We start from the raw sequence: 26359 nt of genomic DNA, 5'->3' as shown, positions 1-26359 counted from the left end.
AAAACAAAACAAAACAAAACAAAACAAAACATAATGGCAGATACTGGGAATACAAGGAAAGCCCAGAATCTCTAAAGCTACCTTCAAAGTTCAGTAGGAAGATGAGAGAAACCCAAAGTATTACATGCACTACAGCATAGGGATGTGGCAGGAGCACCATGGGAGCACACTGCACTTATTCCATGAAGGTGGGCTGGGGAGAAAGCACATGAGAGGAAGCCCTTCACTGAGCCTGAAAACAGAGGAACACAGGATGGAGAAGGGCAGAGGGGCAGTACAGAGGTATGCAAGTGTGACTGGAAGAAGTAAAAAGGAACTTCGGTTAGAATGGAGGCTACACAAGCAAGAAGAGAATGTGACCACAGAGAGAGTGGGCTTCGGGATGTACTAATGCTAGTATCAGATGTTGATTTTCTGAAAGGCTCCCTCCGAGAGTGTGAGAGAAGGGTCCAACCAAAGGAGGAAGCAAGGGATGACAAAGATTTGACATTCTATCTTGGATTTTTGCTTATAAAGGACTTTCATATACACATTAGTTTTAATTTCAGTAAGTCTATGAGCAGTGGAATTCAGTTTCCTAGTTTCATCAAGCAGATGATGAGATACTGAGACACACGGAGGCTAAACAGTTTCATCAGCATCCTTTACCACAGAGCATAATGAGTTCAGATATTCACCAGTTGTGGTGGCGCATGCCAGCAGGATTTGCTGAAGGAGGCAGAGGCAGGAGGATCATGAGCTTGAGGCCAGCCTGGGCTACACATTAAAAAAAAAAAAAAGAGTTCAGCTAGTCAGACCTGATAGAAAATTTATGTCAACAGACATAAATTTATGTCTAGTGTGAATACTGCTTCACACTAGAAACTAGTGGGGAGCATACTTGAGTGAACAGTCCACACAGTCCACATCTTTACATGTGATCTTTAAGAAGAGGGAGACTTACTACAAAAATAACTTCCCGATTCTGTTACTTTTAGAATTTTCCAACTGAAATGAAGTGATACTGTTTTACCAGAAAGGACTTAGTTGAGAGGATGCAAACCAACCTTTGAGGAAAAGGGAACTTAACGAATCTGTGAGCTACAAGAATAACAGCCGTCTTAATATTTACAGTTTAGAAACTACACATATAAAAGGCTGTACTTGCTTACCTCCATAAACAATGCCAAACTGGCCAGAACCAAGCACCTCATCTGCAAAGATCTGGTAAACACTGCTGATGTCCTATCAAGGAAGTAAGCAAATACCATAAATGTCTCTGAATCATATAATTAAACACATTTTAATTTTTATGTTAGAGCAAAAAGTTTTCTATGCTGATCCCTGGAGGTAGCTGGTCACCCAGTTTGCCTAACTAGTCAGTGAGCCTCAAGCTAATGAGTGAACATACGTACGCATGCGCGCACACACACTCAACAGGAATGATGACTAAGTTTGCCCTGTAACCAGTTTGCCTAATCAGTGAGCCTCAAACTAGTGCGAGAACACACACACACACACACACACACACACACACACACACACAGTGAAAGCTGATCGAAAGGAGGAATGATGCCTGAGTTTCCCTTGGTCTCTACATATACAAGTGTACCTAGACCCATATCCAAAATCAACACCTACATTTACACTGGGATTGAGATGTGTGTGAAATTCTAACACAAATCCACTCACTCAATGCTCCTCCCTCCTCTTTTTTGGTTACTGTTTGCTGCTCTCAGAACATTCAAATACTAACTTGGAGTGGGTAGTGCCAGAACTGCATTATGGGCACGACTGGTAAAAGGTGAATATAAGCCCATTTAACATATTCAAAGCTTCAGCCTTGAAGCAAACACCAGTGAATGTGTATATGCATATATGTTAAGTTGTAATAAAGACTTTAAAGGTTGTAAGAATCATTTGTATAAGCTTATCAACCTCAATTCAACTTTTAATTTAAGTAATGAAATTTTGGTTCTAAACTAATGAGCCAAGGGGCATTCAAAGCAAATGAGGCCAAAGCTGAATCTTTCCTCCTTAGCCTTGGATGCACTTCTCTCTAGGCTCCCGAGGGTTATCCAGACGTGTCCTCTCACGTTCTTAGGGTTCCCCTTTCTCTGCTCAAGGTGGAATTTATTTTAGACATTACCAGGGCGACACAGGGGTTATATCTCCTGATGCTTATTATCTCTTCCTGATTAGAAATTCATTCCCGACTCCATCTCAGAAAGCCCCACGCTTCTGTTAGAAAACTATAATAGCTTGAAACTCCAGGTGAGAGAGGTTCTTATCCGAGAACAACACAAAACGACTTTATAGTATTTCTGTTTGTTTCTTTCAATCTGATCCAAGAGGTAGAAAAGTATGGCTCCTGGCTCTTCACCTGTGGCTTAATCCATGGTTAAGTTTTTAAAATAACTGGACAAATCAAAGTAATAATTTGTGATATGTGAATAGTACAGGAGATTCATATTTTAGTGCCACACATTTAGTAAAATAGTCACATGCATTCCTGTGTAAGTATTTGCTAAAGTGGCCAAAGTTGGGTAGACTCTACCATGTAACTGTTTAATATTTGGTCCTTTACAGAAAGAGGCTGTCATACTGCTACAAAAGTTAGTGTGCTTACACACAGCAAACTTAATGTACTCACTGAGGGTCCTCCATTTCCTGCTTCCTTCCATTTGCTCATCCTGTATCTATGCATGCATGAATGTCTCCCAGCTCACTCCCTCAAAACTGGGCAAACCCAGTCCATCCTCTGAGCAGAGCTCAGGCTGCACTTCTCCTCAGAAAGCCTTCTCTGTGATCAGGATAAAGGAACTCCACCTCATGACAAAGCGCATCACTGTGTAGTTCTCATGCTACCTTCTAAGTGAAGAAATTCCTATTTTCATGATTAAAAAGAATCTACCTTAATTTCTAACCTAAAGCAGAACTGCTAGCTCAGGACAGCATGACTACGAAGTTTAGCTTTGTATCTTAGCAACTGCTCAGTACTTGGGGACATAGACTTAATCCTGGTAAGACTTTCACATTAATTTCTTTATTTTAAATATCTGGCCTGCACATATTGGATCTAATTATTGCTTACCACATTCTCCTGAACCTGGGAGTTAGATACGGAGATACTGGTGGCCAGATCTTCTGTAAAATATAAGAATGAAATGAGAAAAAGCACAAAAATTAGTATGTGACTTAATATGATTTACTAGCATGAAAATCAATAGCGCATTAAACTTAAAAATACATAAATACAGATAATATATTCAATAAAATGTTATATCAATACTAATCCACCCACAAGAACTGAGTAAATAAAATGACACATCTATATAAAATAATACTCTAAATATTTAGTAAAGAACATAGAACCACAACTACTGAGTCAGAAAACAAGCCATGATGTCCTATTATGGGCAGCGTTGACATGGATCAGTGATAGAGCATTTGTCTATTATGTGAGAAGTGTAAGGCCCTGGATTCAGTTACCAGCACTGTCTGAATCAAATGAAGAGAAAACAAGCTGTAGGGTAGCAGGGTCTGAATTAAAAATAAAAATGTTACTTTTGGGGAGTGAGTGCTGTAGGCTGGGGAATGAGGACTGTAATATTTATATCTCTATTCTGCTTATACTGTTTTAAAACTGTAGTGGATTTTAATTGTATTTTAATAAATAAAGACTGCCTGAAGATCTGAGAGTAAAACAGTCCCGCTGGTCAGCCTTACAGACCAGATTATGGTAACACGCACCTTCAATCTCAGTAGCCACAATGACACACACCTTTAATCCCAGTAGCCACACTAGTTGCCATAGAAACTGGGCGGTGCATGCCTTTAATGATAGTGGTGCACACCTTTAATCCCAGCCCTAGAGAGGATTATAAAATGGGAGGAAACAGCTCTCAGTCACACAGTCTCCTTTCGAGATTCCAGGAAGTAGGATCACCATTTCAGACTGAGGTCAAGACAGTGGCTGGCTGTTTTGCTTTTTGGATCTTTAGGTTGAACCCCAATTTCTGACCCTGGGCTTTTATTAATCGTGCTTTATAAAATATAAAAAAGCATGCATCTGGAGATGGTTCAGTGATTAAGAACACTGTCTGTTCTTAAAGAGGACCTGGGTTTGAGTCCCAGCACCCACAGGGTGGCTCACAACAATCTGTAGCTCCAGTCTTAGCGGATGTGATACCCTCTTCTGGCCTCTGAGGGCAATCATTCACATATGTAGTTCATAGACATACATAAAGGTAAAACAGTTGTGCACATTTTTTTTAAAAAAGCTCTCTTAATTTTCGATAAAAAGCTTAAATTAGATAAATTTATACAGTGGTAATGAAGTATACCATTATGTAATCCAGACTTGCCTGAAACTCTCTACAAAGACCATGTTGGCCTCGTACTCAAAGACATACACCTGCCTCTACCTTCTGGAGTTCTGGAATTAAAGGAGCATACCACCACATCCTGAAAGTAATTCAGATCTTTAAACAACAATTAAGAAAAGGCACGAACAGAATTAATGTGTCTGCCACTGCCTTTCAGTGGCCAGTTTCATTTTTTTCTCCATGGTCTTGCTATCTGGATTCATCCAGTTTTAATTTCTATAGGTTCCAGACTGGCTATTGTATAGATAGCCAGAGGAACAAAGCAGGAGTAATACTAGTTTAAGTGCCAGGCACTATGCCAAGTCATTGTGTACATCTATTTTTCTTCCCACTTTAGACGGAGTCCAAGATCACACAGCAAAGTAAGCAACAGCAATGAGTCTACATTCTCCTATGATTTTGCCTCAGAGATTTTTGGATATTAAAAATAAAATGTGTGTGCATATATGTCTCTATCATTTCTAGGGGGACGGATCTTAGTTTTGGTTAAATGTTATTTTGTCTAAATCTTCCCAGAACTTAAATACTGTTAAGTATTTACCATCCACTTCCCTATCCTGTCTCAGGTCACACTGAACAGCAAAGATGCACATGACTACAACTTTCATCCTTCTGATTACCCCCGTCTCCCAAGTGAAGGCAAGACTACTTCCTCTCCCTCCTCATTTACCTCTGCCTATCCTAGTCTTGACTGCAGCCCAAATTCCAAACCATCATTTCTATTATGAAATCTCTACTTTTCCTATCCAGATCTCAGTTTCCACAGTGAAGCATTCCTTATTTGGTTCCTGTACTGTATTTTGCTATGTCCTAACACCCGTATATATGATATTTCCTTAAATAGCTTTTATTGTTTCTCTTCTGGATTTTAGTTCAAGGCCTAACATAATGCACAAAGCAGTTGCATAAAATAATATAGGTAAACTGAGATACACTTGATTTGGAAAGTAACTGAAACTTATTTCAATATAATGAATGAGTTATGTTTTTCTATAATTCTCTATAGACATTATTACAACAAGGTAAAAGTGATACTTTACTTACTATTAAATATTCATTCAACCTTTATTTAACTTGGGTTTAATTTTATAACTTGTGTTGGTGTAATACCCTCTCTCGCTCTTTCTGAGACAGAATCTCACTGTGGCTCTGGCTGGCACTCGCTTTACAGGCCAGGCTGGCCTCTAACTCATAGATCCACGTGTCTCTGCCTCTCCATTGCTGGAATTCAAGTCATGTACCACCATGGCCACCTCAGTATCATTTTAATTTCTGTCCTGATTAACTTAAAAGTAACATCATTATGATTTAACAGGTTTTATGTGTATGATGTAAACACAGTACTTTATTACAGATTTATATGCCAGCAGGAAATAAAGTACCAACATTTAATCTCATGAGACTTCATCAATGCTAAGTACTATAGCACTGTTCTTTATCTGGTTCCACTTAACATTAACAATTCTACAAAGTAGCAACTATTATAGAGGCAAAAAAAAATACCTATCTCAGATCGGACAGAGAGCAGGCTGGTAGATACAGAGTTTAAATGTAAGGAGATAAATTCTGTAGGCAGTTGTGGCTAGACACTGAGTCGTCACTCACATATGTATTCATGCATATGTACATATGAATGACATCCAGTGTAACTTTATGAAATCATTATCTAAAATGGTATTTCCTATTAAAGACAAAAACCTAAACATTAAAAATGCAAAATAGAAAAAGAAAAAAGAGCACAGCCACTCAAGTATATCACAAATGCTCAAGACAAGGAGACGCCACCAAGGTATTTCCACTTACTGTGGTCTTTCCCTTGACCTGGAGAAGTGCACACACTTGCTTGAGGAGTTACAGGCATGAGGGCCTGGCGAATTGCTTTTTCCCAGCTTTGTGCTACATCGAGTCCCACTCCAGTGGCAGCGAGAACAGGGTTGTGAGAGCTGCTCCCATTGTTCTCCCCAACAAAGTACACCACAGTATCAGTGATGATTTCAAAACAGTGTGGGTTACTGCCTTGTGAAATGCTGGTGAAATCTTGAGGAGAAGATATGCGGAGAATTTCTGAAAGTGGAATTTCCTGAAATAAAAGTTAGTCATTGAAAAACTATGAATACATACTTGGTTTTATTCTTTAAACACACTAAAGAATCAAAGATAAGCATGTTTATGAGTGCCACTAAGACCAACACAGTATATGGATTACATTATGGTATGTCTGTCTTAAGTGTCCAGCAATGCTAGAGGCAGCACATAGAGTATTAGAGACTCAGGGCACAGGAGATGTGTAATGAGCTAGACGGGCAAGCATGAGGACCTGTCAGATTCCCAGAGCTGGAGGGTGGCAGGCAGGGACAGATGGATCTCCGGAAGCTCATTGGCTGGCTGGTCTTTCCAAAACAGTGAGCTCCAGACTTAGTGAAAGACCCCATCTTAAAAAATAAGGTAGAGGGGCTAGAGAGATGGCTCGGTAGTTAAGAGCACTTTCTACTCTTGCAGAGGACTTGGGTGTAGTTCCCATCCACGTGGTAGTTCACAACTACCTGTAATTCCAGTTACAGAGGACCCAATACCCTCTTCTGGCAACAATGGGTCCCAGGCATGCACACAGTGCATATACATAGAGATAAAACACCCATACACATAAAAAAAGATCTTATACTTCAAGAAAAGGTAGACAGAAATAGAGGAAGACATCTGACATCCATCTCTGTTCTTGCATGTACCTGCAGATGCAATGTGTATGCACGGGTGTACATGCATGTTCACACACAAACACACATATACATAGACAGTGAAATAAGGGAGAGACTTGGGGTGGAGAAGACCATTAAGACACAGGCAGGAAAGCATATGGAGGAGGTAGTTTTCCTCCACAGCCAACACTCGTCACCTTCAATGAGTCAGTGTCTCTGTGACTGCTCTTCTGCAAGCAATACCCTTAAGCTGAGCAAGAAAAAGAATCCCGGGCAGTGAGGTTGCTTATGCATTCCTTCTAGTCTATACGCTGGCCTAAACCATCCATTAGTTCAATCCAAATATTAGGCCAAAAACCATAGGCAATTCAGCTGTTTTAGTCTGTGTGTATGTGAAATGCAGTTGAAGAACAGCTGCTCCAACAAGGACCTAAAATGACCACTGTAAACTATCTTAGGCAGTCATAAGGATATTTACAAAAAAATGAAGTTAACCACATAAAACTTGACTGAAAAACCAAAAAATACTATTATAAAATGCAAAACTCTTACCTTATAATATTTTGATCCAGATTCATTTTGAAACAATGTTAGACATTTGCTGTCAAGTCTCCAATAATGCCTCTTCCTCTATTAAAAACAGAAGTTAGAAAATGTGGTTCAAAAACTACTCCTTCCAAAATACTTGCACTTTCCCTTGAGCATCCATTCCTCTATTTTGAGTAGGCTTAAACAGTGGGGCTTGAAATTCCAAAATATAGAAAAGAAACCTAGTGAAAATTACCACTCCCACAGTGACTCCCATCCTATCCTACTCTTCCCCAAGCAAGCTATGTTGTTTTGAGGGATCCTTTTGTAGACAGTCACACAAATGTCTATGGATTATTTACATGCACAGATTTATGTAATTGACTTAGATGCTAAATTTCTCAAAAGATACACACAGAGCTGCTTCCTGAGCACCAAGAGCCAAGTGGTTCTCAGGCTCCAACCATCCTGTTTACCCAGTTCCTGGTGTCTACAGGTAAGGGCTTCCAGGATACTGAGCCCCCAGACCCACACTTCTCCAGTTCCCCTAGCTCCAGCTGACAGAACTGGGCTGCACTTAAGCCAGGTCAAAGGTTTCTCAACTGGTCAATGTGCTGAGAACAAACAGACTCAGTGCTCAGTTCTAAACAGGACATTGATATTTAGCCAATCACTGCCAGGGCTCAGACATCACACAGCAGGCAGAAAGAGCCAGAAGTTGGGAGGAGCCCTGTGAAATGCCACCTTTAGGGAATGGCACGGCTTTGCAATCATACTCATAGCAACTGTGGTTACTCTGCACAAGACTAAACCAGATCAAGCCAGACAAAATCCTGGTATAGGTAGAGTGGATGATCCTTAGGTTTCTCCCCTTAATGAGGAGTCGTTAATAGTGGACAGTTGCTGGGAGAGGGGGAATAATTCACTTCTTTTGAGGATATGGACGCTGGTAGGGTTTGCATACTCCAGTGGGTGGCCATATATCCAGGCATTTATTGGTAGTATTCACTAACTTGACTTCGTGTTTATTATACACACAGAAAGACATGAAGTTGAAAGGGTGATGTGTTGGGGGACATGGGAAAAATGGAGTAGATATATTTCACTGACTGTATACATATATGAAATCCTTAAAAATACGGAAAAAAATTAAAGATATAAAAACTGTTTTGATAGTGTTTTATTTTACATATGACTTGACCTGATTTAGTTGTATCCCTAACACAAAGGTGACTACTCAGACCAGTGGTTCTCAACCTTCCTAATGGTGCAACCCTTTAATACGGTTCCTCATGTGGTGATCCCCAATCATAAAATTATTATCATTGCTACTTCATAACTATAACTTTGTTTCTGCTATGAACTGCAACGTAAATATCTGTGTTTTCCAATGGTTCTAGGCGACCCCTGTGAAAGGGTTGTTTGACCCGCAAAAGGGTCATGATCCACAGGCTGAGATTCATTGACTTTCTAACTGCACTGTATTATGAAAGTTTTGATTTCTGATGTACCAAAAAAAAAAAAAGAAAAAAGAAAATTGTTATGTCAGTGCAAACTGAAGTTAATATTTCTTTTATTACAAAGAAAACCACACTTTATGTATAAGAGTAATTTTATTTCTCTTTCTGTGATTTCTCCTTTCTTATTAATTTGCTTTTTTATTGGGTTGTAGTATTTTTTATTGTCAATTTGTTGGCTTTATTCACAATTCTTGATTAGTTCTTATTTAAAGTGTAAGTTGAAATGCCCTTTTCAATTTGTCATTTGTCTTGTTTTCAGGTTGCCATAGAGAATTTCTTTCATGAGATTGGTTAATTGATCTCCCCTCTCCAATACGGTCTTTATAAATAACTCTTCCATGTTTCTTCTAGTGGTTTAACTTGAGACCATTTAAGTCTTTAATCTATTTAGTTTTGTTACATGTAAAGTGTGATTTATGTTATAGTCATTTCCACCCCAAACAGCTATTTGGTTATCCCAATACTATTTACTGAATTACCCATCATTAGACACACTAGTAAACTCTCAAATGTGTGTTTATATTTTTTAAACTCCAGCTGAAAGGACACGGATTATAAACAAACAGAAAAATACTCAGTCATAATCTGTACTGCTGGCACCATATGAAAACCTTACTGAAACCACCTAAATATACTAAACACTTTGTATGTTTTAAATATTTTTATTTTTTGAGCATTTTATAGATGCATATAATGAATTTTGATCATTCTTACCCTCATTATTCCCCCTAACTCTGTCCAGTTCTCACACCCACCTCCCCAATTTTGTATCACCTATAGTTCAACTGGTGCCACCCATAAATTCCTGGGTATGGGGCCATTGAAGATGCATGGCTGACCTACTAGGAGCCATAACCTTAAAGACGATCAAGTCTCCCTCCCCCAAAGCCCTTGGCTAGAACAGGAGCTTGTGAGCTGGAACGGTGACCGGCTTGATCTTGTACAGGTAGCCACAGTTGCTGGAGGTCATGAACACAGCAGTTTCGACATGTCCAGAAGACACTGTTCACTTGGGTCCTCCCCCGCTCTGGTTCTTACTATCTTTCTGCCCCTCTTTTGCAATGGTCCCTGGAGTCTTGGGGAGAAGAGCTGGTCTGATGTGACTGAACACGCCATAAGAAACTTACTTTCTGTGATGTGACCAGTGGCAAGTTCCTGTGTTAACTGTCACCCTCTACACAAAAAGACTTCCCTGAGGAAGTCTGAACACTGCAGCAATCTAACTTTGTATTGTTCTTAAAAGACTTACTAGCAAATACTCAGCAAATTTTAATGGCTACTGTTCTAAACTGACTGCTTACTAAATGCCAAACATTGTCCTAAGCTCTTCTTATATATACTGGCTCATTTGGATGTACAAGAAAGTACTACTATTACACAGACTTTATAGACAGAGAAATGGAGGCATAAAAAGAAGTAACTGTACCATGTTTACAGTTTTAGTGACAGACTTACGAGGGCCTGGCTCTGAAGCCAGCATTTTTTTTTTTTTTTCGAGACAGGGTTTCTCTGTGGTTTTGGAGCCTGTTCTGGAACTAGCTCTTGTAGACCAGGCTGGTCTCGAACTCACAGAGATCCACCTGCCTCTGCCTCCAGAGTGCTGGGATTAAAGGCGTGCGCCACCACCGCCCGGCTCTGAAGCCAGCATTTTTAACGACTCTACTCTGCTGTCTTCCTCTGCCGCTCAACTTAACTTTACAATTCCTCCCTTTTGCTTACACTGATCCAAAGAGAACATGCACATTTACACTGCTTATACACATAAAACAGTTGTTTCCTACCGTACTATAGATGACTATTCAAATGCAATTCCAATTTTTTCCATCTTTAGCTAGAATCATTACTCATAACTTACACATTTCTATATTATATAAAATGTCTTAATATATATTTCATTCTTAATTTTTAAAAGTGCATAAAGTAAAAATCACTATCAAGTTTTACTAGCACATTCAATTGTATGTAATTACTGACCAGGTTATCCCTGCTGGTATAATGGACCATCCACCCTTCCTTCACCATTGTGCTGCTCTTCCTCTTTGTGTGCTTGATGGACTGTACAACCCTCATCAATGGAATATTATTGCTGGTGGATGGACTAAAAAATATTTAAATTATTGAACAATATTTTCAGTATCTATTTATAAAGTATCATACATATTATATATAGCCTCATCAAAATTTTCAAAGATAACTGAGCTAATGTTTTTCAAAATATTATAAGACAACGACTTAAAAAGAAAATGAATTAGTCCTGTTACACTGATGCACAGTTAGCTTATCAAGTTCCTATAATACTGTAACTAAGAGTTTGTCAAGATCTTTTCTGGAAGGCCGTGGACACACATGAGAGGGTAGGGAAGGGAGGGAGACGATGGATGCAGCAGAAGGATCTTCCAGTCAGGTGACCTGGAGCCTGGGGAATTCATTTGGGTTTGCTGTTGAGGAATTTTCTTGCCCTAGGCAGAAGAATAAATTCATAAAGCAAAACATGTTTACTCAACTTCACTGGGTTCAAATTTCAAAATTAGTAATCAGTTGATCATATTAAAGAAAAATATTATTAAGAGAAATTACTTATAGATATTAAGAAAATTAAACATTGTAGTAAGTAAAATCAGGTCAAGTAAAATTGTATCTGGAGAAAACATGCAATTTGGTGTATGTGTTGCAAACATCTCAGGAATGCATTCTCGCTGCTCATTTCACCACCTGGTAACCTGTGTGTGTGAGGAACCCGGGTTGCTCCATTAATGATTGAACACTGCTCCACAGCTGGATATTTTATCCAAACTATTCAATAAAGTCCTCTTCTTTTCAAGAACGTAAAGATTCTTGTACTTTCTATTTTGAGTAGATAGCAAAAGTGATAGAACTTATTTTAGAAATATTGTGGTGCACACAAAAATGAGTTAGCCTATTTAATTAGATTTTAAATTACATTTAAAATTCCACTTAAAGAAATGCCACCTTTCCTTAATGGAAAGGCTGAGCTGCCTTTGCCCTTGGCAGCAGCTAGTGTATTACCTGATTGTCTTAACAGTCTCCTCATCTCGCTCCACGTCAACGTCAGTCGGGTCCAGGAAGAACATTTTGTCTTCTGGTGGGGATGGCTCCTCTGAGTCATCCAAGCCCCTGCTGCCGTCGCTGTTCACATCGTTACTGTCAATATCCATGGGTATATCTGCATCAGTTCCCAGACTGGAAGGCTCTAGGAGAGTTTTAAATGAACTGCAGTTTAATATTGATAGAGTATCAATGCATTTAATCAGATCAGTCTTAAAATTAACTAGGAAAAAAGTTTTAAAACTTGAGAAAAATATCCTTGAAGATTCAAGATGAGGGAGTCTGCTTGTTTCTTACTTTTTTTGTGTGCTGGGGATCAAATCCAAGGCCTTGCAAATTCTAGGCAAGAGCTTTACTGAGAAAGTATATGCAGAAAACATCAGCTAAGGGAGTTGTATTCAGAATACTTACTGAAATTCTATAATTCACTAATAAAAGATAAAACATTTATTTAAATGCTGATGGGCTGTAAGCCAGCACAGTGACTTTGGAAGGCTGGCAGGTCTTCAGAATGTTAAACAGAGTCCCTGCCCAAGTTAAATGAAAACATGCCCACAGAAGTATTACTAAAGTGCACAGTGACAGTATCCCTAACAATTCACGGAGGTACACCTCAGACACCCACTGACTGGTAACTGCAAAAATAAACTTTGGTTATTTCTCTGAGAGTGGTATCATTTGTCCATAAGAAGAATGAAATACTGACATAGTTACAGTGTGTATGAACTCTGAAAACATTATGCTAACTAAAAAGGAGACACTCATTAGCCTACATATTTATTTATGTATTTATGTAAATAAACTGTATTTATACACAATTTCTAAAATAGACTAACATAAAAGTAGAAAGTTGTCTACTGGCTGCCAGAGGCCATTGGAAAGGAGATGAATGGGACGGGACTATGAACTACATAATTGTGGAGGGAAATGAAAATTCCTAACATTAGACAGAGTAATGGCTGCCTAACTTTGTGAATATATCAAATGGGTAAACATAAAACAAACAAACCAGATCTCACCAAAGCTGCTAAAAACAAATCCTATCAAATCATTATGCTACCTATAAATGAAAGAATTATTAGTATGTCAAATTAGAAAAAAATAAAGCATTTGAACAGGCAATGCAGTGGGGGCTGGGGTACACAAATAACAAAACAAATACTTGAAAGATGTTCAAACTCATAAGTAAGCGAAGAAATGCAAATTAAAATGAATAAACATTATTTAAAATCCACTTATTAAAAGGTAGAAAAGCACAAACAAAATGAGTACACTATAAAGCTAGATAAGACTTTAGGCATGGGAAAAACCAGCGATACTCTACCAAGGATGTCAACTAGCTATGTTGTAAATGACAGGTTTTACCCAAAACCTGTGTACTAAATCTCCCTTCTAAGGTAATGGTATTCAAAGCCTTTGGGAGGTGATCAGTTGCGAAGGCTCCTATGATGTGCATTGGTGCTCAAAGACCCACTTTGCACATTCCAGCATGTTACCATGGAGCTAAGTGGTGTCTTCCATGAACCAGAGATAAGACTCTCGCCAAACTCAGAATCTGCTGGCGTCCTGGATTTCTCAGCCTTCAGAACTATGGGAAATTAGTTTCTGTTGTTTACAAACTACCCCATCTATGATATTTAATACCAGACCCAAGACAACTGAGAGCCATGGAAAATATGCAGAAAATGTTAATTAGATTCTCAAGGAGTTGGATTTTCAATCCTTAGCCTATTCCTAGAGGTTTCCTTACATTTACTGTTTTCTCCCATATAAACTGTTAAAGGAAAATGATGTCTAAAGCCTAAAGCCCTGTCCCTCCCTCCCTTCCAAAAGTGGGTAATGGCTTTGCTAGCACTCTCTGGGAGGAAGACAGTCATAGATTACTTGAAAGAAAGACCAAAAAGCCAGAAACAGGTTCAAATTCTAGCTTTGCCATTTCTTAGCCCTAATTATTGGGCAAATTAGTTAATGTCTTTGTGTTTTAGACATTTGTTAGGATTACCTCAGAGGGTTGTTCTTACATTTAAAAGTCAATAATTTCAGAATACAGGCAACAGTAAGATTTTAAAAGTGCATCTGGAAGTCACTGTGCAGCACCACTAGATATTGGAGGCCGCACAGAAGCAAGGGGCTAAAGGAAAGATGGAAAGGCATTAACTACTAATGACAGCATCAGTGATCTCCGTTTTCTGCTCAGTTATTAAGTCAGAAGAAAACCTTGAACAGGGCACTGGAGAGATGGCTCAGAGGTTAAGAGCGTTGATTGTTCTTCCAAAGGACCTAGGTTCAATTCCCAGCAGGTACATGGGCAGCTCATAACTGTCTGTAACCCCACTATATGGGATCTGACTCCCTTACATGTACATACCTGCAGGCAAAACTTTAATGTACATAAAATTTAATGAACACTTAAAAAAAAAAAAAGAAAACCTTGAACAAAGCCAGTAAAACAAAGTATATAAACAACCTTACCCAGACAACATACGGAGTCATGACCTTTTCTAGGTTTTATAGAAGTTAACAAAGATATATAATTTTACCTCCATTGAAAGTAACCTCGCCAAGGCAGTCTCTTGGTACTTTTGATGCGCAGCGTTTATGGCAGTTGAATTTACAATCTAAAATAAAAATATTCAGCTTGTCAGTTAAACAGGTAAGATCAGATATAGTCACATTTTCTTTAAATCACGAGTCTTCCTCCCTCTAAGAACTCAAGTCTTGGAACATAGTCTGGTCTCAATTTCTGAAGGCATTTAATAGTTTTTCTTTTTTTTAACCCAGTTAGGGATCAGTTTCTTTGTCTGTGTAATGAAGCTAAGGCCAACGGTAGGATGTAAACACGCTAGCAGCTCCAGCCCTCCTTCTCCTCAAGAGGAATCCATGGCATACACAGATTTTCTACTTACCAGCCATGTGGTCTTATACTTAATTTAAATGAGAATAAATGCCTTTATTTCCCATATAGTTACTTTGATGGTCCCTTTTTTAACAGTATAAAACACTAGAGAGCAAAGTAATTTGGCTCTCATGTGTGTGTATGTGTAAACATATAATTCTCCCTTTCTTCTTTTAAGCTAACGGTAAGAACAATTTTTATAGTAAATGTTTCTGAAACTTAGATATTTTAAACTCGTATCTATTATAAAAAACATACATGAATCGTAGCGGAAACGTAAGCATCCTACCTTTGCACTGCATGCCCTGGCGGAAAAGGCCTTTTAGCAGCCGCTTGCAGTACTGACATATGGTCGGCCGGCCGTAGGAGTGGACGGCAAATGTGTGTGGAACTTTAACTCTGCACATCACCATCTTTTCCATCCAGATTGGACGACCACTCCAGGACGGGATTCTCTTGCTTGGTTCTTGGTGAGCATGTGACTAAAACATACGTAAATCTGTCAGTTTAAGTTAAGATTAAAAACAAAGTGTTGGCAGCAAAGCTTAAGCACAATTTATTTATTGGGAATACTAAAGTCAACATTTAAAAAATTGGCCCTCAGCAGTTTCCTCTGGACTTAATTTACCAGCATTTGCATGAGGAAAGTACACATTCTTGAAGAATCTGAGCAATTCCTAACACAAGAACAAAGTGTAGAAAAATTATTTTATTTGGATCATTTTTAAGAGCAGAGGAACTACCAGCAGATTTCAGTTTTTGGCACCTTTGAAAAGAAATATAGAGTTAAGACAGTGGCAGCGCTGGCTCCAGACCACCTAGGGAACTATCCATTTGACTTAATGGGGGGCAGTTCAATGATAGTTCCGTCATCTGGATTATTTCTCTACACTGTTAGACATACTTGAAGAAGAGAGAGATCCTTGGTGTTGAGAAGAAGGGATTAAATGGTGAGCAAGGGGAGAACACAGGGTCCAATCATGAGTCCAAAACACCAACAATGTCTTGCCCTCCCACTCCCAGGGAAGGTCCAATGGACTTGAACAATTTCCCATTGCCGTGAGTTGGCCTACAGTTTACTCTCCTAGGGACTTTGACTTTGCGGTTGAGGTAGGCATTACTGCCAGTGGCACATTCCATACCTTCCTACAATGGAGCTCATTCTAGCACCAATAAATCAGGTTCCTCAGCCAAACAAATAGCTTTCTATTGTTTCCGTCCCCCAACCCTTCTGTGCATGTGAGCGCACATGCAAACACACACACACCAAGCACGCACACACATGCACAATTAGCATTTCACAATAAAACTCAACACCTGACAAGGAATTTCTAACAGATTTTACTACCCATCCAGAGCTGACTAAGTAGTTAATCCCAGGAAAAGCAAAGAACTGAGGAATCACGGTGCCTGCCCATATTGTATTACTGAAAATAGCCCGAAACAAAATATAACTTCAAAATTTCCCAACAATTCTAGAATATGCTTGTAGGGATTTGAACTAAATTATGGCAGACAAACAGAAAAATAAACTGGACAGCATTAGTGATAGTAGTCAGATTTTAAGCAGCTCCTTGATATTGCAAATATTTTCCAGTTTTGTTTTCTTCTAAGTGAAGCTAAAAAATTAAAGAGCAATTAAAAATGTTTATGTAGCTTAGGAGATAAGTGGGTTTTTGTAGCTACAGCTCTCTAAACAAAGGGAATAATCAAACTAAATTATAGGCCAGCTAAGTGCAGCTCATTCCATTCACTGAATACACATCCACTTACATGCTAACTGCTGTTATACATTTGGAATACAACACGATCTAAACATGATCCTGTCTTTACCTCCCCAGATGACTGAAGACTAAAGACCGTGTCTTCACCATCAGAAATGGCGTCTGAGCCTGTCCTGATGCTCCCTCAACCAGCAGCGTGTAAAGCACAGGTGTGTTAGTCAACTGTGCAGTTCCTGCTCCTGCATCTACTGTTTTCGGTTTGTCTCAATTCAAACCATACAAGACACGGTAGGACTGATTTAACTACTAGTTATCAGATACACAGGGCATTCCTGTAAAGAGGAGGTTTCTCTAGCAGGTCTTTTCATATGCCAATGGCCAGTTAATGCCTTTGTTCAGGCCCTGCTGATATCAGGGCATTAGGGACATAGTACAGAGAACATGCACCAGGCAGTGCATCTGGAGCAGTCACCTGTCAGTATAAGGGTTTCTTAAATTCTCTCCCCATCTAAATAGGAAATTAGACTCAGAGATTAATGTTGATGGTTAGGTCTTCCGCATCAAACCCCAGAAATAAACGTTTTTCTTCTCTCCTCAGTATGTGCTGACCCACAATATGATCCCATCAGTCACAGTGATTGCCTCTGTCGGTGAGGATGGCAGGGGAAAGTTTGTTCGATTTAATGAGCAATTGAAGGGAGGAGGATGTCAGTATATTTAGCAAGAGAGCTTGGATGTATGTAGGTTATATGCAAATATTGTGTCTATGACTATAAAGGAGTTGAACACTAATGGATTTCACAATTTGCTGAAGGTCCCAGAGCCCACCCTAGGAATACTATAGGATGACTGTACTTTTCCCTTTCCTCTGTCTTCTGTTCTCCCCTAGGCTCCTAACAAACTGGATAGCTGCCATCAGAGCATCATTTGTGTGCCTCTTAAAGCAATATACTTGTCTGTACCAGACAGGTTCCCTGTGTGGTTCAGTGTATAAGATATACTAATTTTCTAGTATCAGTTTTCCCCCAGGGCCTTATATATGTCTATACATAGCTTCTGATTCTTAGTCTCTATATTATAGTATTCATTTTCTACTTTATTTATTTATTAACCAGGTGTTTGTTGTTGTAGCAGGGTCTGACTGGACTAGAACTCATGATCCTTGCTTGAGTACTGGGATAACCTTTCTTTCTCTACCTCAAAAATCTCCTCCTGTGGCTAAGCAATATATAAAAATGAGAGTTTTTACAAGAGAACTACATAGATCTTTACTTTGCTATCTCAGTTTGTAAAGATTTTGTTAAACAGACAATAGCCTCAAGTCTTGCACTGTGCTAGTATACAAAAGTCCTGATAGGACTAACATATAAAGATGGAGGTTATAAAAACGACCAATGGTAAGATTATGATTTGCAGATGTAAGCCATTTCAAGTACTGCCAAGCACACAAATCTTCATTAAACTACTCTATTTATCCTTGAAAGGAACAATACATTAGAGGAAAAAATAACTAATAAAATCTGAACTTAATTTGAGTATTTCCTATTAACGTGTCCCATGACTTTGGAAAGTCATTTCAAGCAGCCCGTGGCTCCAGAGCCATGCAGATACTAGCTCTGGTGGTACAGCTCACAGTCTGAGGAGCTGCACACTTGTTTGTTCACTTGTATCTACTACGTACCAAGTACTGTGCTAAGAAAAGTGAGGCACATAAGAACACAGAACTTCTCTGCGCTCATAAACCTCTTTACACTGTCTTCTATGATGAGCGCAATAGTCTTGTATGTGCAGACAATAGCAATCTCAGAGTTACGCTTAAAGGTTTGCTCCCAGTATGTCTGTTTCCAAACTTATCTCCTTACTCAGTGAGGCTTTATAGCCTGGCTTTATTTATCTTTTATTCAGTTTTAGAAACTTATTCATTTTCTATAATCTAGTACACAAACACAAACAGGGAGGTTTCAAAAGTGTGGTGGCATTCAGAGAGTAAGCTACGTTATAGGTCTAGGTAAATGCTAGTTTAGATCACTGCCATGTGGGTCAGTAAACTGACTGGAAATACTGAGTGAGAAAGACATGCTGCCAATGTGTGTGGCATCACTGATGGGGTGTGGGTCCAGATGCAGCAAAAGCAATGCACATTTCACATACTGTGCCAATCTGCAGAATTGATTTCTCCTGCCATCACTGTGTGTGTCAGACGCCGCATGCACCAGCCTCTGAAGGCAGACTTCTACCAGCAGCTCTCCAGTGGACTTCAAATCAGCGTCCCACATACTCTGAGGCGTCCACTTTCTAAGTAGTTATTAGTTTCTCCTGCTTCCCAGTCCATAAATCCTGTCACTTAAATATACACACATCCACGCACGCACGCATGTGCACACACACACTTACTCTACTGTATAAGTTTGCTCCTCTGGAGAGCCCTAACATAGTTACCTAGTGGAGAGAAACATAATCAGAGTTGTATAGTAGGAAACCTGACCTGATGGTTGCATGTAAGATTAAGTGAAGTATGTGACTAGGTGCCAGGGTAATGAAAAGGAGGCTCACACGGTGGACTAAATGATATGCAATCCCGGGGGGGCACAAAGTACAACCTATTGCTGTAGGTAGGCCTTGTCATCATTATTCCATTCAAAGTGCCTTGAGAGTAGCCACATCACTATACTCTGCTATCACCTGTTTTAGGATGTCACATGTCTTATAAAATTCCTAAGAATAACTACTAAAAGGCCTTCTATGACCTAAGAATACATACCTCTTCACTGAGAAGGGGCACACATTCAGGCTGCAGGGGTCTCGGAACTGACAGGCCAGGTCCCGGCAGAGATACATTTGACAGGCGTCTCTTTCTTACTCCACTACAGTTATTTGGAATCTTGAAGGCACATCGTTTATGATAATTTAATCCACAGCCTAAATATATTTTAAGAGTAAAATATAAAATTTTATAAGATCACTATTTGAAATCTCATACATAGAACCCAGCATTTCTTTCTTTATTTTTTTTGGCAACAATACCAACCTTAATTAAGAACTCAGACGACAGATGATGTGGAAGGTAACAAATTCAAGAATAGTACATATGGAGACAGGTTTATTTAGAGAAGTTAAATTAATTAGAACAGTGAATCTTGACTTATGTTAGCTAAGACAAACACTTGGAAATTTATTTGAAACATAAATTACTAGACTCATCCCCAAATCTATAGAATCAGAAACTCTGGAGGTAGAGTTCAGAAAAGCATGTTTTATGACACTTGGCAAAAGTTTATGAGTTTCTGGCTTCAAGCACTATCCAGCAGCAAACTGAGGCATGCGTGCAACAAACCTCCAATGATGAGAAAATTATATGGAACCCAAGCATCAGTGTTTATGAATATAAAATAATAGTAAATAATAATATAGAATAATGGTATTCTATATTATAATATATATAATTATATAACACAAAGGGTATATGTGTCATCTGTGCACAGCTATGTGTGTATGAGCGTGGAGACCAGAGATCAATCTCAGCTATCATCCCTTAGGAGACATTCACCATGTTTTGGGGGCAGAGTCTCTCATTGGGACTGGGAGCTGTAAGAAAACCCTAGCGATTCTCTTTTCTCCAAACTTCCCAAACACGTATCTACACACCCAGTATTTGGTTTTTGTTTTTTCTTGTTTCAGTCTGTGGACTGAACTCAGGTCCTCATGCTTGTGTGGCAAGTACATTACCAACTAAGACATCTCCCCTATTCTAAAAATATGCTTTATAGGAACACAGTCTGCTGTTTATTTACATAATATCTATAGTTAACTGCTAAGTTTTTAAAGAATTCTTTTAAAAAGTTTTCTGTGTATGAATGTTTTGTCTTCATGTGTGTCTATTTGCCATGTACATGCCTGGTGCCCTTGGGTATCAGATCCTATGGAACTGGAGTTACAAATGGTTGTGAAGCACCATGTAGGTGCTGGGAATTGAACCCAGATCCTCTGAAAGAGCAGCAGGTACTCTCAGGTGATGAGCCATCTCTCTGGCTCCTATGGTTAGTTTTACATTATAGCAGCAGAGGTAAATTACAATGGAGACCACATAGCCTGCAAAACCTAAATACAGTCTGTGCCTGCCATTACCTTACAAAAAAGCTAACTGACCCTCCACAGGAGAAGACTGCTTCTTATTCAGACTATGTACCTGCCGCCTACTCCTAGCAATTCTAACTCACAGCAATCTGACATTTTACCACTGCACACAAAAAAACTAAAAATGGAATAAAAACCTGTGATAGTAAGTGGCAAACAGTTATTAAATCATTGTTTACATTACCTTCTTTAATTATTTATGAAAATGGTAGAGTAGACTACATTTCACAGAGAAACCATCACTTAGAGGTCCACTAAGTTGCCTATGCAAAGGAACCAGTAGGTGGAGGCAAAGGAAAAGCCAGTTCTCAACTTCGCAATTCTAAATCCTTACTGCTTAGACACCAACTATGAGCTTAGTGTTCCATTGGTAATTCAAAAATGCAAATGTAAAATCCTCTTTCAAATTAATACACCGATCTAAAAGCACTTACCTTCACATTTTAATCCTTGACGTACCAATCCCCAGAGCATTTCACCACAATAATCACAAAAAGTAGGTGCTTTATAAGAATGTACATAGAGAGTATGAGGGCGAATCTGGAAGTCTTCTACTGTGGCCAAGGCTTTTTTGAAAAAAAAAAAAATAAAAACAAAAAGAAAGTATTAAACCATATTTTTTAATTGCAAAGACATTAGGAATGGTCGCCATATCCATTTATATCAAAACAGGGTACGTTCTCTAAAAGTTTTATGTGATTACAAAATAGATTTTTTTTAGCATTTAAAACTGTGATCTAAAATATTTTACATTTATTATTTGTGTGTATGTATGTTGGGGGAGGAGAATGTGCCGTGGCACATGTGAATGTCAGGGGACAATTTGTAGGCATGAGTTCTCTCCTCCTACCATGTGAGTTATCTGCTGAGCCGTGGCCCAATACTGGATTTTAAGCAGTAGTTTTAGAAGTCCAAGAGCTTTATATGAGTTAAGCTCCAAATAAACCAGGTTGGAAGTCTTTGGCTAGGTATACCGAAAGCATTGTCTCATAGCTTACGACAGACTGAGAAAGAAAACACTGAAGTAAATGGTAAAAATCAAAGTGCTATGGAACTTAACCTCATTGTCAAATGTTTCTGTAAGAAGAGACACTGAGTTCAAACAGACTGCCAGGACTCCTTTCTCCTCCATGAGCAATGGAGCAGTAGATACAGACACATTTCTTTCACTTCAACTTGAAAGTCACTAGTGACGTCCCTGTGGTTTGACGAAAGGTCCAAAGCCAAGAGGGAATGAATGTGATCACGACCTTAAAGGAGAACAGCACAGAAATCCCCGTGTGAGTGAGGAGGAAGACAGGGGGTCGTGGTGGAAGATCAGTGCTGGGGTGGACTAGGCAGATGGAAGAATCAGAAACACAGATGAGAAGTGTTAGGACCAATAAGGAAAAGGAACGGTAGAGAGATCTCAGGAAGAGCCTGAAAGATGAGGGTGGGAGGTGCCTGGCCACTTGTCTCCTCTACCAATCTCCCTTCTTGCCAATCCAAAGTGTGCCCTTGCTGTGCCATTCTTCCTTCTCTCGCACTATCCCTGGCTATCTGTCCACAGGTGAGACTGCAGATGATGAGAGCTAGGGAACAAGGGGTGGCGAGAAGGGCAAGGCAGGAACGGAAGTGGAAAATGTCCACTGGGAAGAGGAAGGGAGGAAACAGTCTAAAGTCGTGCAAGTAACCAGCACCGTCACTTTCTCTTCCAGGTCTTAAATATTTCCCCTCTTATCCGCATTCTCTCTTTGGACCCTCATTTCTCTTTGTCTATGCTTTTAACAGAAATGGGGGAAAAAAACAACTTTAATCTTGTTTTTTTTTTTCAACCTACAGAAAGAGAATTTCTTTTCAGTTTAACTATTAATTCCCTTAGCTTCAAAACACTTAAGTAATTCCACTTTTTCCCTCTATTTTCTCATAGTGATATAACCTTCCTGAAAGTGAAAGCCATGCAGAAACCATTACTACACATTAAAGAAGTAAGCGATTACACAGCACCACAGCTAAGAGCAGCAGAGCACAGAACTAGTGTGGTAAATACTCCTTGTGGGGAAAAGGAGCCATTTGCTCACCTGACAGGACAACTTCTACAAGATCTCCTTCATGTATCTCATCTGCCGAGGTAATCAGCTGCAAAATGTTTTCCGAGTTCATGTCGTGGCGAAAGAGAAGAATTTTATCATACATGCCAAAGAATCCACACTCTGGAAACTGTAGGGAAACAGCCCTGTATCAACATCCCATAGCTTTCTACTGTTGTTAAATATGCTATAAAAGAATTTTAAAGTGTTCTAGCTTAATGTTGGCTACTAACAACGCTTCTAATATCCAAAAGGTGAACCTTGTACTCAAATATCCTGGTTAATTTTAAAGCTCAAAAACAAAAAAAGTAAATTTGCAAACAAGTAATCATTACCTTAAAATACAGGTCTCTTACAAAATTCAGACTTCTAAATTGCTGTAAGAGAACACAGTCTTTCACTCACTCTATTCTTAGCCTGAAAGGCAAGAAGTTGTTTCCATCCGTTCAAGTGGTACTGCTCAATACACCATCAGTTACTGCTAGTCTTTGGATGTGACATGTAAAATGTCCATGTACTAAAGGCTTGTGCCTTGTCTCTATTGGGAGTGACTGAAACCATTAAAACCCAAAAACACCAGTTAAAGAAGGAAAGCAACATTCAAACAAATTTATGACCTAGAGAGGATATAAAACAATACTGCAGCCGGGCGGTGGTGGCGGTGGTGGCGCACGCCTTTAATCCCAGCACTCGGGAGGCAGAGGCAGGCGGATGTCTGTGAGTTCGAGACCAGCCTGGTCTACAAGAGCTAGCTAGTTCCAGGACAGGCTCCAAAACCACAGAGAAACCCTGTCTCGAAAAAAAAAAAAAAAAAAAAAAAAAAAAAATACTGCAACAGACACGTGACCTAATGGATAACGGTAGCATGAACTGAGGATAGGGAGTGGCCCAGTGTTTATTCAGAATGTGCACTACCCAGGACAAGCCTCAGGGCTGCACAGATATATGAATATACAAACAAATACCCAAACACAGGTAAAAGAAAGAGTGTAGAAAATATTACGAATAATTATTTAAAATAAACCTTTGTAGGTCTAGAGGCTGAAAGACGTTAGGGTCGCCATAAAAAGTCATTTTCTAGATAAGCACCTATAAATATGACAAATTACTGAGTGACTAGAAGTAAAGGTTTAAATGCTGGCTTGCAGAAAGCCCTATTTATTATAATATTACATAAATGTGTTTAAGCTAGGAATTATCTTAAAGAAAATGTCAGAACCAAAATAACAGAAAACATAGACTGAAAAAAAAATCAAGAAAAGATTAAACATTGTCACTGAAATTCAGAGAATCAATCATTGTGGCCAATCTTTAAAAACATCCAAGGTTTAGAGGCATGACTATACTAAAGATAAACATCTACAGAGGAACAGGAAATAAACCATAAACACATAGTTTTAAGACGTCTAAACAACATACAAGATAAACAGAAACAACCTGTAAGGAAATCAGTATACAGATATTTGCTATTCATGAGTTTTAAAAATTCAGAAATCAGGTCTTCACAAGCGAGAATATGACTCAAGAAAATGTTTAAATTTTAACATTTTAAAGAAATTCACTTCCTCTCAATACCCCACAAGGCACAGGAAACAGAACAGAAGAGGGGCCAGAGGCAAGGGTAGCTGGGGTGGATATGCAGGACTGCTGCAACCATGAGCTCTCAGCAACTGTGGCTGTCTACGTAAGACCTGCACAAGAACAGGCCAGTCTGTGTTCCTGCACATGGTGGGAAGGACAGAGTCTGTGACCCCTAACTGAGAAGCTATGGGCAGGCAATGGAGAGTCTGTCTTTAAGGGTGTGGCTCCAAGTAAGACTGCCCGTGCTCCACATCCAGAACTATATGAGTAACACAAATGGACAGGAGTTAGGGGGAGGGATGGAGGTGAATATAATCAAAATAAATTGCACGAATGTCTTAAAGAATTAATAAAACATTTACAACATTATAAAAATCCTGTCCAGGCTTTCTTTTCAAATGGATGCCTGAATTTTAAATTTACTTTACAAATATTATTCATTATACTTACTAATCTTTTTTAAAGTTTTAGAAGTAGAGAAAAAGTCATACAAAAATTATACAGCATTCCCATTTACCCACTTTCCCCATTATTAACACTTTATAGTAGTATGATACATTTATACCAAATGTTATCATATTTTGTTTAGATTTCCTTAGCCTTTACCTAATGTCCTTTCTCTTTCCATAGTCTCATCCATGAATCTATGTGATCTTAGCTACCAGATATAATTATGTCTTTTTTGGATGTAACAATTTCTCACATTTTGCAGTTTCTGGATATTTTGATTATGTTGCCTACTGGTAATGTGTTTTATAGTATGTCTCACTAGTGAAACTATCTGATGTTTATCTCATTGTTAGATTGAGGTTTGGGTTCTGAGGAGGAGATTGCACAGGTAGAGTGGCATCCTCATTACACTCTCTCAAGCCTGACTGTGCCCAGCTTTTTATATCCTGGGGGTCAAACTTGAGTGCACAAAGCAAGCACTTTATTAAGCTATCATGCTAGGCCCTGATTTCAAATCTTATTAATTATATAATCTTAATGAGTTTCTCTACCTGTAAAATAGAGTATACTTTGCACTTACCATGAAAATTAAAAAAGTTAATGCAACATTAACTTTGAACATTAGCCCTTACTGTTTCCAATGCTTTGTTATAATAAGCAATAGCCGGTGCGTAATCACATATTCCTTACCGTTACTACTTCCGAAGTGTATGTAAAGAATTTCCCAGAATATTTCCTGGGTCAAAGTGTACATATAAACGAAACTTTCAGACACTGCCTAATTAGTCTTCATGAAGGCTGTAACAGCTTATACGTCTACAGGCAAAACATTAAGTTTGTGGGACAGGGGAAATGACTCAGTGCTTGCCCCAGAAGCACATGCGAGCACTGGAATTCAGATCCCAGAACCTATGTAAATGTGAGGCAGGTGTGAGGGCCCTCTTGCTCCAGCCTTGGAGGGTGAGAGAGACGTGAAGTCCTCACAGCTAGTCAGCTAGCAAGACTCTTCACATTAGTGAGCTCTGGGATTGACTGAGAGACCCTGCCTCGATGAATAAAAGCAGAAGAGCAATTGAGGATGGCTTCCAACATCAACCCGAGGCCTTCATATGCGCATATATACATGTACCACATTTGCATACACGTGGGCCCATACATGCAGGAGGCATGCAAATACACACATATGAACATGACACACTTGAAATGGAGTAAGCAAAGTTTGTTTTTGCCATGTGCAATATTTTGTAAGTGTACTATCAAATTTGTTGCTCTTACATGAAAAGTGGTACTTCTGTGTATTTCAGCTTGTACTCCCTACCCCCTTTCTT

The 26359-nt window shown here is 39.0% G+C and overlaps 1 protein-coding gene across 2 annotated transcripts in view; it reads right to left on the bottom strand.

Moving 5' to 3' along the window:
- Window positions 1-26359, bottom strand: part of Prkd3 (protein kinase D3) — a 61196-nt gene that overhangs the window by 12524 nt on the left and 22313 nt on the right. The window contains exons 2-12 of one of the 2 annotated variants that reach the window (XM_005360772.2): window positions 22992-23130; window positions 21366-21497; window positions 19559-19716; window positions 15363-15555; window positions 14718-14795; window positions 12139-12322; window positions 11086-11209; window positions 7616-7693; window positions 6171-6447; window positions 3074-3126; window positions 1152-1224 (exon numbers count right to left, since the gene is read on the bottom strand). In XM_005360772.2, coding sequence (XP_005360829.1) covers window positions 1152-1224; window positions 3074-3126; window positions 6171-6447; window positions 7616-7693; window positions 11086-11209; window positions 12139-12322; window positions 14718-14795; window positions 15363-15555; window positions 19559-19716; window positions 21366-21497; window positions 22992-23130 — 1489 coding nt within the window. Of the gene's footprint in view, window positions 1-1151; window positions 1225-3073; window positions 3127-6170; window positions 6448-7615; window positions 7694-11085; window positions 11210-12138; window positions 12323-14717; window positions 14796-15362; window positions 15556-19558; window positions 19717-21365; window positions 21498-21991; window positions 22085-22991; window positions 23131-26359 lie in introns of those variants that run through there. The other variant, XM_026785955.1, reaches the window with a different exon arrangement.

The sequence above is a fragment of the Microtus ochrogaster genome, linkage group LG3 (genome assembly GCF_000317375.1).
Source record: "Microtus ochrogaster isolate Prairie Vole_2 linkage group LG3, MicOch1.0, whole genome shotgun sequence".
Taxonomy (NCBI): domain Eukaryota; kingdom Metazoa; phylum Chordata; class Mammalia; order Rodentia; family Cricetidae; genus Microtus; species Microtus ochrogaster.
Note: the sequence above shows the minus strand (reverse complement) of the source record. Positions and strands in the feature narration are given on the sequence as shown.